Source organism: Takifugu rubripes, chromosome 19 (genome assembly GCF_901000725.2).
Source record: "Takifugu rubripes chromosome 19, fTakRub1.2, whole genome shotgun sequence".
NCBI lineage: Eukaryota > Metazoa > Chordata > Actinopteri > Tetraodontiformes > Tetraodontidae > Takifugu > Takifugu rubripes.
Genome location: NC_042303.1, coordinates 6940646 through 6952613, shown reverse-complemented (window position 1 = coordinate 6952613; position 11968 = coordinate 6940646). Strand labels below are relative to the sequence as shown.

Sequence of the window (11968 nt, the reverse complement as noted above, 5' to 3'; positions counted from 1 at the left end):
CACACACACACACACACTTGTTTGTGGTTATTATAAATAGGCTAAAATGTCGTTATTCATGTGTAATGAGTAATTGTAGCTGCATCTTAACACGTTAGTGACATGCAAACATAACTGCGCTCATTTAAACATTTCAAATGGGTTGTTTATTTTTACCCTGATCCTATTTTACTTCTACTTCATCTGTTTCAATGAAATGTGATGCTCGTACTGGAGAGCAGTTGCCACAATATAGTGTTATGTGATTATTTTTCCTCTTCTGTCAAAATGAATACTTCCTGTAAAAGTTACTATTATTATTCTTTTTATGAAGTCATCAACAACAATCTATGTGTATCCCCCACACCGTCTTAACCCTTGAAATATATCGGAACAATTTGTTTTAGTTCCTCTAAAGATTCAAAAACCAAACAATCTATATATATATTTTTGTCCTCACAAATATATGCATATACAGTATATAAAGCAAAAGAGGAGAGTGAGAGGAAGTTTAGACCAATATGTTGTCGCTACCTGCAGTTTTCACACCGTGTAAAGTTGCCAGACTGGCTGTGGAACCGGCAGCTACACTGCAGGCCTCCGACGCTCACGATGGAGGCCCTGACTGATGAGCCATTTTATTATTTTTACAACGACAGCACCACTGACAACAAATCCCTTGACTTGAACATCATCTTGGACTGTCCCAGTCCCCACCTTCAAGGTGCCAACGTCTTCCTGCCTATAATATATTCTGTCATCTTTGTCGTTGGAATTATAGGCAACTTCTTGGTGATCGTAGTTGTGGGCAACAGAGGCAGTCACCTGGTGGACACGGTTGTCGTCAATCTGGCTCTGGCAGACCTGGTCTTTGTCCTAACGTTGCCTTTGTGGGCCGTCTCTGCCGAAATAGATTTTCTTCCTATATCACATCAATCCCTGCCTATGTGAGTAAATTTGAACCTCAAAGTAGGATTATTTAAGCACTTGGTTTTATTTTTAAGTGGATCGACCCGTTTGTGCATCATTCATGCTGTGATCAGTCACAGCTAAAGTTCTTGCCTGTCCAAAACAATAATTGTTTTGGGACAATTAACTATTAGATTTTAATGGCACCGTTTTCAAATAGTTCAAAAGAGAAAGAGCAATATCTGATCATTCTGAATGAGTTGGTGTAACAGAACACAGACAGAAAACAGCTATTTGAACTGTTGAACGACAGATATGCAGAAGTCTTCTCATGAGGTTGAAGCCTCACGGTTCTAATGTGCAGACACAGAGGCCCCTGAACTTCGACTCATTTAGAGGAAACAATCTCATATCTGCTCTGATATTTGTAAAATGAAAGCGTGATATAGAGAACAAGTGGGGAAGTTCAATCAAGGCATGACAGCTTTGGTGGTTGTGCAAGCTGAAATCACATATGCATCATATATAAACAATGTAAATAACAATAAAATAACTAAATCAAAGCACATCACATTTAAAAAAAATACAACAAAATCGTAGTTAATGTTCTGCCTTGGGTATTTTCGGAAATCCGTAAAATAAACCCTTTTTTAAATCTCTGTCATGTTTTTAATATTTCAATGAGAGATGAAATAAGTCCCAATTTATTAAAGTTCAAAATGAAAGGGATGTTGTTCGATATTTAAAAAGTAGTCTGGTTTCAAAACACCCCCGCCAAAACATTGCCTCAGCTTCTGTTTGCATCCTAAATTCAGAGTCCAAAAACTACAGCGATCTCCAAATCAATGTAAGTGTTTATTAGCATATTCATTTTGAACATTGTGTTCAGAATTAGGAGAATGTTAATAACATGTCTAAAGATTTTAAAAGCATTGTACGCACAAAATGAAAGTCACAGTGCATCATTACAACGCTGAAAGTTTTCAGGTAGTTTCAGCTGTATATTTGTTAAAAAGGCCTGGATACTCAATGCAGAAGACAGTTTGATGGCTCTTTATAGCCCAAGAGTATGTCTTTCTCTTATATCGCAGTATATTCACAACAGATGGACATAAAACTCTTGCTCCCGTGTTTTTCCCATATTTTCATAAATGAAACCTAAAGTTCTCACCGTTATTAACAAGGGCAGATACGGAAATGAATCAATCATTACATTAAAACATCCAACTTTCAATCGATCGATAATTACAATTGAGGTAATTAGAATAATCATTATCAAAAATAAGAAGCATTAACGTGAAACTTCACCAGGTTAAAAACATCCAAAAGTTTCATTACCGAGTCCTTGGTTTATTGAAAATAAGGAAGTCCGTGATATCGTGCCATGTGTTGCTGTCATGGTAGAGGTAGTTCATGGAGGACTGCAGAGACGGCTGCAGGGTGTGTGGGTAATACTCAAATAGCCACAAGACGATACCCCACACCAGCGTGGCAAACAGTGGGAAAGGGTCATGCTTGGGTTGGGGGATAAATCCCTTCTCTACAGCCAACCGTGAGAGCCCAAACAGGATTCGGGAGAGCAGGTACATGTTGATCTAAGGAAAAATAGGTATTTATGTATATAATAGAAATATTTTCCATGGTTAGAATAGGGGAAACATTGTGTATTACAAACAGATCTCTTTGATGTAGTTATATTGCTAACAACTTGCAAAAGTGTACAGTGTACAAGTGTGGAAAATCTGCTATATGGTTAGCAAAGACACCTGGAAATAAAGTTTATTCCCCGACAACAGGGCATGAGTGGATGTCAGGCTGATCATACCTGACTATTGATGTTGTTGTTATCGCCAAAAACCAACCATCCTCCTACACAGGCGGCCAAAAAGGAGTGAGACTGTAAAGTCTTGCCTTGCACACTGTGCTGCAGAGCTTGTAGTCCTTTGTAGGTGAATACGAAGCAGGCCAGGTTACGGGAATGGGTATAGGTGGCCTTTACAATGGCTCGGAGTTTGTCCTTCAAACTGCGCGAGGAAATATACCGTGAGGAAGCTGCAAAAGCAAAGTGCTCAAAGAATGAATATAAACTTCAATTTTTACCTGCCACCTCGGAAGAGAAATGTCATTACAAATGCATGAGGAGCTCTGATTTTAGCACCATATCTGAGGGAATAATAATAAACCATTTAGACTGTCAGTGCTGTATAAGAACCCAGTTAGTTGCTAAGATGCTAGCTAATTTATTGAGCGTTTTGACTCACACGGCGCCATTCCGGAATCCTTTCACAACTGCAAGCGCGGCCTTGTACTTTTCTTGTTGGAGTAAATGATTTAATGTATATAAAATAGTTTTTGTCAATTCGAGACCGGCCATGACTTTCAGTATTTCTGGTACGACACAAAATGCGGTTGCACCCATACAGACCCTGCTGTCACAGTTGTGTCACACTTAAAAACGACCGTAATGCAAAAGGGTTCCTGTGCAAATGCTATTTTATTTCCTTGGTAAATACGGGCGCAAATCGATCTTTGAAACGAAGAAGAAAATGAGAGCTAAAGTTAATTATGTGGGAGCAAAAGAATAAGTAAAAGGGGAGTATAGGCATTAATTTCTTATCCTTAACATAAAAGATTAATAAACATGTATAAATATCCAACGGCTTGACACGTCTACCGAAAAATAACTTCAATAAGAAATCAATTGAATAAAAAAAAAGTAAAATTCAAGTCATATATTTAAATGCCCAATAGAAGGCACGAAGCAAATAAAGCTAGATTATCAAAGTTAAATAAATCGTATTTACCTATATAAACCTACAATCTGTTAGAATAAGCAATGCTCAACGGCTAATCAGAAAAGTTTTTAATCAGTGTTTTTCTTCATTTGTAATTTACAATAATTTCTTTATACATCTGCACACCACAGTTTTTTTCCAGTCTGGTGAAAATGAGAGCGCCAGAGGTTTTACACAGGGCCAGCAACACCCAGCAAGCACATAGATAAATGATGGACAGTGTTAATGACATAGATCCACGTAGTTCGTTTCATGAGAAATCCTGTAATATTCTACGGGAAATTAAAGGGAACTTGCCGAAATTCCAAAAATAGTTACAAATGTATTGCAAGGATTTACAGATATACATATTATCTTATTGGGAATATGTACTTTCAATTTACTAATGTTACATGTTGAGAACACTTAAAAGATTAAATACGGTAGAAATGCTGCTGAAGCACTTTGAATTGGTGAATTAATCAGTTCTAGAAATCTGAAGCATGAAGATTCTCTAAAATTACCTCTAATGATTCTACAGAGTATAGATCAGCTAACATGATGAAATGCCCCATCACTCGAACGATGTTACGAACTAATTTCATTGGCGCCTTGTACACATTTACAATCCAATAAATGCTTTGGTAAACTGGTTCGGTGGTCCTACAGAGATTGCACTAGTGTCAGACGTTAGCTGAGCTATGGGGGAACATGCATGAAGCCCAGTGCACTGTAGATATCAAGAACAGTACACACCCTATAAAACTAGGGCCACATTTCCATAATCTGCCTCTAAATGAACCCACTGCTTGTGTGAACTACTCATTGTCATGTTAGATTTTTTTTTTTTTTTTTTACATAAACTGCATTAGTCACTTGATCACAGATGAAAGACTTTTAACTATATTTATATTATAGCCTAAACAAACAAAAAAAAGTCATACCTGATTTTATCATACCCCAACATCATTAGTAATATCTCATGAAACAAAATAAGATAGTTTAACCCCCTTTCATAGTTTTAGCATTGACCCTCTATGATCAAAAAATGCTGTTAATACAGCAGAATCGAGGACACACGTCACTGGCTGTCACTTTAAAATACAAAAGCACTTTTTGACTTATTACTGTAAATTTAAATCATTAATAAAGGCTCAAATTCAGTGGTACAAAAATGATCAGTGGAATCTCTGGGTGTGCTATTAGCAAATGTCTTTTCTTCTACCTATTGCACATACAAAAAAATATAACCTCTTAAAAATGACCACATCTGCAACTGTGCAAACTAGTTCAAATAGTTAAGAAATAATTGCTTAAATTAGAGCGATCACATTAATCAAAGGTATTATTTTAAGAAACTTCAAATCTGCTACTGTACTCATGTGTTTTAAGCACGGCTGTCCCTCCTCCAATGTTTAAAAAGAAACTTGCAAGCTAAATCTTTGTGTTGCTGATTTTTAAGGACAATAAGCACAAATACAGTGCTTCCCTCTAAAGTGATTCATTCTGGTGCGCAGACACACTGCAGGGCCTTTACTACACAGACACACATACTGAAACTGCACTGGTGCAACACAAGAGTGCAGGTTTTGCCCACCTGAGAATGGTATCTTTGTGCCTCCATGTCGTCTGAGTGAGACTGGTAACCTTAGGGCAGGAAACAACACATCCACAGAAAATGAAACAGGGTGTCAAAGGTCGATATTGGAATGACTGAGTTTCCACCTTCAAGGCTTAGAAACTGAGGCTACTGCATATGATCGTGTGAAAAACTAAAGATGTGCACATCCGTTCCTCTGTTTAGAAGCATCTCATAGCTACAAAGCTTTTGTTTGAGATGGATCAGGCATCTGAATCTTCACTTGCAGCTGCTGAACTGTCGCGTTACTCCTGCCCAAAACCTTCTGTCTCTTCTATAGCAAACATGAGCTTCTCCTTCAGCTGCTCGTAGCTCTTATATGGAGGGAGGTCCAGACGATTAAAGCTGCAGGGAAACATAATAGTGTATATTACAAATTCAATAAAGTGCACTGAAAGGAGATGCTTTTGATGCAGTTGTATTTATTAACCCCCACAAAGTGATTCAAATTAATATTTGTATAGAATAATTAACCATAAGAATCTGCTGAAGCAAAATCTTTTTTGTACTTAAAAAAATCTTTTTTTGATTATATTTTTTTATTTTATTTCCTCCAACTGTGTAACTCAAAAGAATAATGAAGGGGCGTCTGAAACTAAGGGGGTTTGGCCTTACATCGGCCTGACATATTTAATCAAATACTTTCAAATCAAAAAAAGCCAAACTGCTCCTACCATGTGTGACTTCGTGGAAGCCAGTTCTCTTTGCCCACTTTCTCAATGCAGAACTTTTGAGGGCCGTTGCTCCCTATAAAGATGAAAAGCAAGAAGGCTGGACATTAAATTCTGTAAACATGGGCAAGAATTGTAGGCGTCTGTGCCTGCGTACCCATCAGATCGGCGAAGCCCCCAACAGGAAGGCGACAGGTTCCTGTGACAAACTGCAGCAATCTCATCCTCTTCTCATTGTCCATCTCCTTAACAAACTGACCAAACATTTGTGTAAAAACACTAATCTGATGTGAGCTCAAAGAAAAATATGTCATCCTGCACTTCTACCAAGCACTATTACCATCTGGAGCAAAGTGTAATTTCTGAATGAAAATGATACAGTAAACAGACTTTACCTGCCAGAACCAGAGGATCTGTTTGCTGCTTCGTGCATAATGTCTGTAAATGGCGTTTCTCTGCCAGTCTACCAGGTCGATCTCTTGCATCCCACACAGCATCACCTACACGGAAGCCAGAAAGGTCTTTAAAAGTGCACTTGGCACACTCGGGCACGCTTTAATTTTGTTCCGTGTAGCATGGAAAATGACCGATATCTTGACATGACAGTGAAAACTGCACCTCTAGTTCTTTAGCATCAAAGTACTGAAGGTACTGCTGTGGTAAAACTTCATTGAAACCCTCAAAGAATGCTTGAGTCTGCTCCTCAACACCTCGGGACAGCCTCCACTCAGCCACCAACCTGCCCAGGGTCAAAGCGGAAGAAGAAAATTAAACATTCCTGAGGGAAATGCAATATTTTGCTGCCTCTATAAACCAGTGGGGATTAAACCCATTAGAGAAAAGGATTGTGGCGTTTGAAGACCTGATGTATTCCTCCTTATTTTCCTCAGTTACTTGGACGTTCCCTCCGTCGGGCTTCAGCTCGTGAGTGGTGACTTCTCCCAGGATCTCCTTGTCAACTGAGAAGAACATCTCCAGACCACACTCCTCTATGTTATTGTCCCTGCAGTCCACACAGTCATTATCAGCAAAATGCTTCAAACACACAGCACAGATTTGATCCAGAACAAACCCACACAAAAATGGACATTATTTTTCAAATGCTTTATGTCACAATCCAGATGGAGGATGAATAAACTGTGAAGACCTAATTATCCCACTGATATACCAGAAACCAGCTTTTAAATAAATCTTCAAAGGTCCCAGATATCAGTTTTAAGTTGCAACGTGAGAAGGACCATCGCCAGAATTTAAGTGATATTAGCCTCAGACTTACTTGATCCAGATGAGAGAGTTGTAAAACTCTGGGTCAATGGACTCCAGATCTTTGAGAGCCAGGGGTTTGTTCAAAATCCGTTTGTAGAAAGGGAGGGAGAAACCGGTGTCGATGAACTTGCCATGGAACAATGCCTAAAGAGGAGCAACGTGGGGAGCTCATTAAGACTTCACTAAAAACTGATCATTAAAACAAGTGAGAAATAATCAAATACGGATGTCCTGAGAAATGATGTAGTTACCATAGCAATGAAGCGTCCGATAAACTTGAAGTACTTAAGGTGATCGGGGTTGATGTAAGAAGCAGGATTGATCTGTAGACAGTAGTTGTCTTTGCCAGCATATTCGAACAAACAGTACATGGGGTTCAGCACCTCATGGGAGAGCAGGAAGAACCACTCTCTGGAAAAACAAGCAGCGTGAGGACAATTTACAGTTAAGAGGCAGTGCTCCAGTGGACATGGACACTGTCACACACAAAGAATCAGCAGTACTGGACCTAGCTGGATTTACCTGGCCACCCCTCCGTAGTCCAAACCTTCCTCTCCGGGGAAGATGACCCACAGTCTCCGCCTCAGGTCTTGGGGGTGAAAACTCATAATCTTTGAACGGAGAAAGAATATAAAGATATGCGGACCTCACAAACAGACAGGGAATATTCTTTTTCACTAAAACTAAAAAGTATGAGGCCGGATGATCACCTGTTGGAAAGAGTCCTCGAACAGGGTCTTCCGTGAGACGGTAATTTTAATGTGCTGAGGCATTGACAGTTGCTGTAATCAAAAACAATTATCTCTATTCACTCCTTGTTTAAAAAGCAATGGCAGTAATGGTTGTATTGTGGTTGACAGCCTTGCTGTGGAGCACGAACCTGACACCAGAACCTGAAGTATTGCACTTTGGCCTTAAAGTCCCTCACATAAGTTATCTGTGGACCATTTTCACTGTAAGAACAACAGACTCATTTTCAGTGTCCATACAGAAGGTACATCCGTGGGTTGCGCTAATCCTTTGTGGCCTTACAGTGAAGATTTTCCTGTTCGAGGGTCGATGTAGGTGGTGGTCCTCCTGTTGTGATCTACAAAGTAAGGAATTCCATCCACAGTGAACCTCATCTCCCATCCTTCTGGCAGAGGCTTGTCATTCAACAGCCTGAACAAAGCAGATACATTTAATAAAAAATTAATAATCATAACACAATAAACAGATATATGTTTGTACTGTAAGAAGATAAAATGTAAACTAATAACCAGTCCATTAACTTGATGATTTATATGTTAGTAACTAGATTTACGAGTACTGGTACCAGTATCAGAGGTTACTAGTGTTTGATAAAACCAGGGCATTAATGCAGAATGTGTGTGAAACAACATGTGATGTATGCATAACAGAACACACATTAGTCTTGTGTGATAAGAGGGAAAAGGTCTAAAACATCTAGGAACATGGGTCTCACGGTTCATAGCTTTGGTGTGCACTGGTGAGATTCTCTTAAGATAGATGAGCATCATTGTTTTTGTCTTACTTTAGTCACAGATGATGTTCTGAGCGATTACAGTTCATTACAGTAAGTGGATATATGAAGTTATACTATTATTGAGATTCCTTATTATTTGAAATATGTCATAAAACAATCCCCACCATATATAAAATCGAAAAACTACACACAGTTTACAACTACTTAACTTGTGACAAAATACTGAATCAGTTAGATGTAAGCACAATTTCCTCTCTAACTTCCTCAGTAAAAAGAACAATATTGTTGAACCTCCCATCTTAGTACATCTCCCACATTTTATGTTCTGCCCTCAGATACATTATTTCAATTACACCAAAGACAAATGACCTGAACTATTAAAGCCCAAACAGCTTGACTGCCACCTGGTGGTAGCCTGCAATACAGCACCTCAATTCAGAAGACGAGCAATTTAAAGTGAGGGATTTTGTTTTTCTCCCATGTTTTTCTCACATTAATGCAGATATTAGAAGTAAATTTTACTTCAGTAAGTAGAGTGAGAATGAAAAAGAGGGGTAAACACAAGGCTGGGACTTACCCTTGATTCCTTGGGTCCTCCCATTGCGTTGTTCTTGTTGGATGGTGTACAAAATACACTCTTCCATTTGTGTCAGTTCTTTTCTCTGAAAAAAAACCAAAAAACCAAAAACCCATCACAAAGATGTATTAGTTCGCTGATGTACTGTTATATTGGTACATTTATTACTATCCTAGAAAAGAATTCAATTCTCAATTTTTTTTCCAACTCAATATGAAGTTAATGATTTGCAATATTTACCCCAACCATGCGGCAGAGGTCCCAGTGGGTCGAACTCTTTATTAGCTGTTGCCGCCAACTGGTCTTGCAGCTGAGAGAGATTGGGTCACATTTCAGTTATATAAAAAGAGAGAATACACTCAAACCTTTCAAATAAGACCATGCAAGACACTTCAAAAGCACGACTTAATGGTAGTAAGTGATCCCAATCCATTAGCAACTGATATCATCACCAGGACTGTGACTGCTCTCACCCCATAAATGAATCTCTGGTTAAACTGCTGCATGGCTCCCTGCAGCTGGCTGCGCTGATGCTGCCACTCCTCATAGTTTCGCACCGATTCCTGAGTGGGACGCTGCCAAGTGGTAGTTCTGGTTATGTGGTCCACATAATACACCCTACCCATTGGATCCACCCTGCGTTCCCACCTACACATATGAAAGAAAAAAGAACTGAGCCACCAAAAATAGCTAAGGGCTGCAACCAATATATGCAGATATGAGTTGTTATAACTTGCTCTGGTGTAAAATGACAAGTACTTGGACTTATTTTGCAGCAACAGCAAAATATTGTTAAGAAAGAAGTCTGCATGAGTAACAGTTAAAGAAATATCATGGACACAATTAAAAAAGAAACAAGCAAAAAGCAAATAACCATGCACTGACGATATAAAAATTAATTCAAGGGTTTGTGTACCCTGCAGGCAGAGCCTCAGGTCTGTCCCAGGTTGTCCGTTTCTCAATGTGATCCACGTAGTAGACCCTCCCATTCTGGTCCACCCTTTGCTCCCATCTGCAGCAACAAATTTGTTTTAGAGTCACATTTTTAACAGCAGAGACTTTGCAGCACTGATTATGTACCCTGGTGGTAAGGGGCCATTGTTTACGGGTGTGATTCTGGGAGCTGGTGTTGCCACGGATACCGAGGAAGTTGGTCCAGATTTAGGACCTGCTGCCTGTGAGGAACCTGCTGCACCTGCAGCTGCAACACCCGAGTTGTCCTGCTGATTAGAACCTCTAGTTGCTAATGCCTGAGAGGACCCATCAGAAGCTTGACCCTCACTCAGCTCACTGGGGGAGGAAACTGCTGGAGGAGGCTAAAAATGGGATTGCAAACAACAGGATGAATTTGCTGATCCTAAATATATTCTTGATGTGAAAATCGGTTAACAAATGGCTGGAAATAAAATAACCGCTGGCCTTACTCGGTGAGGCAGTTTGCCTATGAGACGTAGGATTGAGAGGCCTGGCAGGTCTGAGATGGTGCGAGGCGTCAGAGTCCCCTGGAGATCGGGAAGGAGAGTCCGTACTGACGGCCTCGCCATTTTGCACAATAACCCACTCCTCAGAGTCGCTGGAGGGAGACGTATCTCTGCTTAGCCTGAGGATGTAATATTTCAATAGGCCGTTAAAGAGCTGTGCAATTACTTCTCAATGGGTCTTCTATGTATAGTTCTGTGAAATTGAACTCCACCTGTTGCCGGTGTCTCCATTTTGCCTTGCATTCCCATTTGGAACATTAGCTGGAAGAAACCAGAAGAGAGAAAATAATTGGAGATGATATTGCAACAATGCAATTTCAGGAAACACATTTTAAAAGAACAGCGTGTATGAATTATGCAACAAGCTCATGTATAAGTAAAAAGAACTACATTTTTGGACATCATTTATGCTCCATTAGCTTTGCTGTATTCAACCTGGACTACCTGTAGCAGGTTTGAGCTCCTCACCTGTTTTCTCCGCAGAAGCAAAGGTTTCTGGGTCTACTTGCATGCCATCCAGACAGACTGATAGGTCACCCACGACATCCCGAGGGTCTCTGTCCGAGCTCAGCTGCAGCGTCTGCACGACCTCACACACTGGTGACACAAAGTGGCGGAAAGAATTTTTGTTACCTTTTCGTTGACGGCAGACTCAAGTCAGACAAGTATACAGTTCCCCAGCATTTTTTTAACCACTTTGTTCATTTAGTTTTTAAATTTCTCTTCTGAAATACAAATCAAGCCATGAATAGAAGAGGAACCAAGTCATATGTTTTGCTAACTAACAGCGTCTGAGAAGAGCCACTGTATTAGACTGCATACACTCCAAACCCCTTATTATGAGTTAGACCTTGAGATAAATGAAAAGCACCTCATTATGGTCATCTTAAAACCACGACACTAAAGAATAGTTTCAAAAGGGAAGTAAATCAACCTCAGAACTTATAAAGACGGGTTATTGTCAGTTTGCTAATGATCTGGACTTTGCATAATTATCACCAATTGATAAATCAGATTTATGTGTCCAAATGTAACAAATCTGCACAGGGAAACCGAATAATTTAAATAGAGCTGAAAAAATTGCTTACAAATAGCCTACAAAGACCATATGGTAGTTTCGTTTGTTCATTTGTTGGGGTCGTTTCATTAAAGTGCTGGGTGGGGAAAACAAGAAATGAGTGGGAGC

The 11968-nt window shown here is 39.6% G+C and overlaps 2 protein-coding genes across 2 annotated transcripts; both read right to left on the bottom strand.

Annotated features, from left to right (window-relative positions):
* Window positions 1-1724: 1724 nt before the first annotated feature.
* On the bottom strand, window positions 1725-3340 carry pxmp4 (peroxisomal membrane protein 4). Its single transcript, XM_003973128.3, has 4 exons — window positions 3150-3340; window positions 2989-3051; window positions 2714-2912; window positions 1725-2483 (listed from the first exon to the last, which is right to left on the bottom strand). Exons 1-4 carry the CDS (start codon window positions 3305-3307, stop codon window positions 2223-2225), a joined length of 681 nt encoding a protein of 226 aa, XP_003973177.2. The 5' UTR covers window positions 3308-3340; the 3' UTR covers window positions 1725-2222.
* Window positions 3341-3734: 394 nt separating this feature from the next.
* LOC101070007 (E3 ubiquitin-protein ligase Itchy-like) lies at window positions 3735-11343 on the bottom strand. The gene is made up of 20 exons (XM_029826440.1): window positions 11251-11343; window positions 10995-11043; window positions 10726-10901; window positions 10382-10617; window positions 10218-10313; window positions 9775-9949; window positions 9542-9611; window positions 9302-9386; window positions 8271-8399; window positions 8119-8191; window positions 7949-8020; window positions 7761-7849; window positions 7490-7649; window positions 7249-7382; window positions 6835-6975; window positions 6591-6711; window positions 6368-6472; window positions 6130-6226; window positions 5976-6048; window positions 3735-5646 (listed from the first exon to the last, which is right to left on the bottom strand). Exons 3-20 carry the CDS (start codon window positions 10843-10845, stop codon window positions 5547-5549), a joined length of 2076 nt encoding a protein of 691 aa, XP_029682300.1. The 5' UTR covers window positions 10846-10901; window positions 10995-11043; window positions 11251-11343; the 3' UTR covers window positions 3735-5546.
* Window positions 11344-11968: the final 625 nt, after the last annotated feature.

Excerpts from the sequence above, each read along its gene's own strand:
- LOC101070007 (XM_029826440.1), bottom strand. The coding sequence starts at position 10,845 with ATGGCGAGGCCGTCAGTACGGACTCTCCTTCCCGATCTCCAGGGGACT. Across the intron at positions 9,387-9,541 it reads ACCTCTGCCGCATGGTTGGG|AGAAAAGAACTGACACAAAT; the intron begins GTAAATATTGCA and ends GTTTTTTTTCAG. Across the intron at positions 7,383-7,489 it reads TCGGACGCTTCATTGCTATG|GCATTGTTCCATGGCAAGTT; the intron begins GTAACTACATCA and ends GCTCCTCTTTAG.
- pxmp4 (XM_003973128.3), bottom strand. The coding sequence starts at position 3,307 with ATGGGTGCAACCGCATTTTGTGTCGTACCAGAAATACTGAAAGTCATG. Across the intron at positions 3,052-3,149 it reads GGATTCCGGAATGGCGCCGT|ATATGGTGCTAAAATCAGAG; the intron begins GTGAGTCAAAAC and ends TTATTCCCTCAG. Across the intron at positions 2,913-2,988 it reads TTTCTCTTCCGAGGTGGCAG|TTTGAAGGACAAACTCCGAG; the intron begins GTAAAAATTGAA and ends TTCCTCGCGCAG.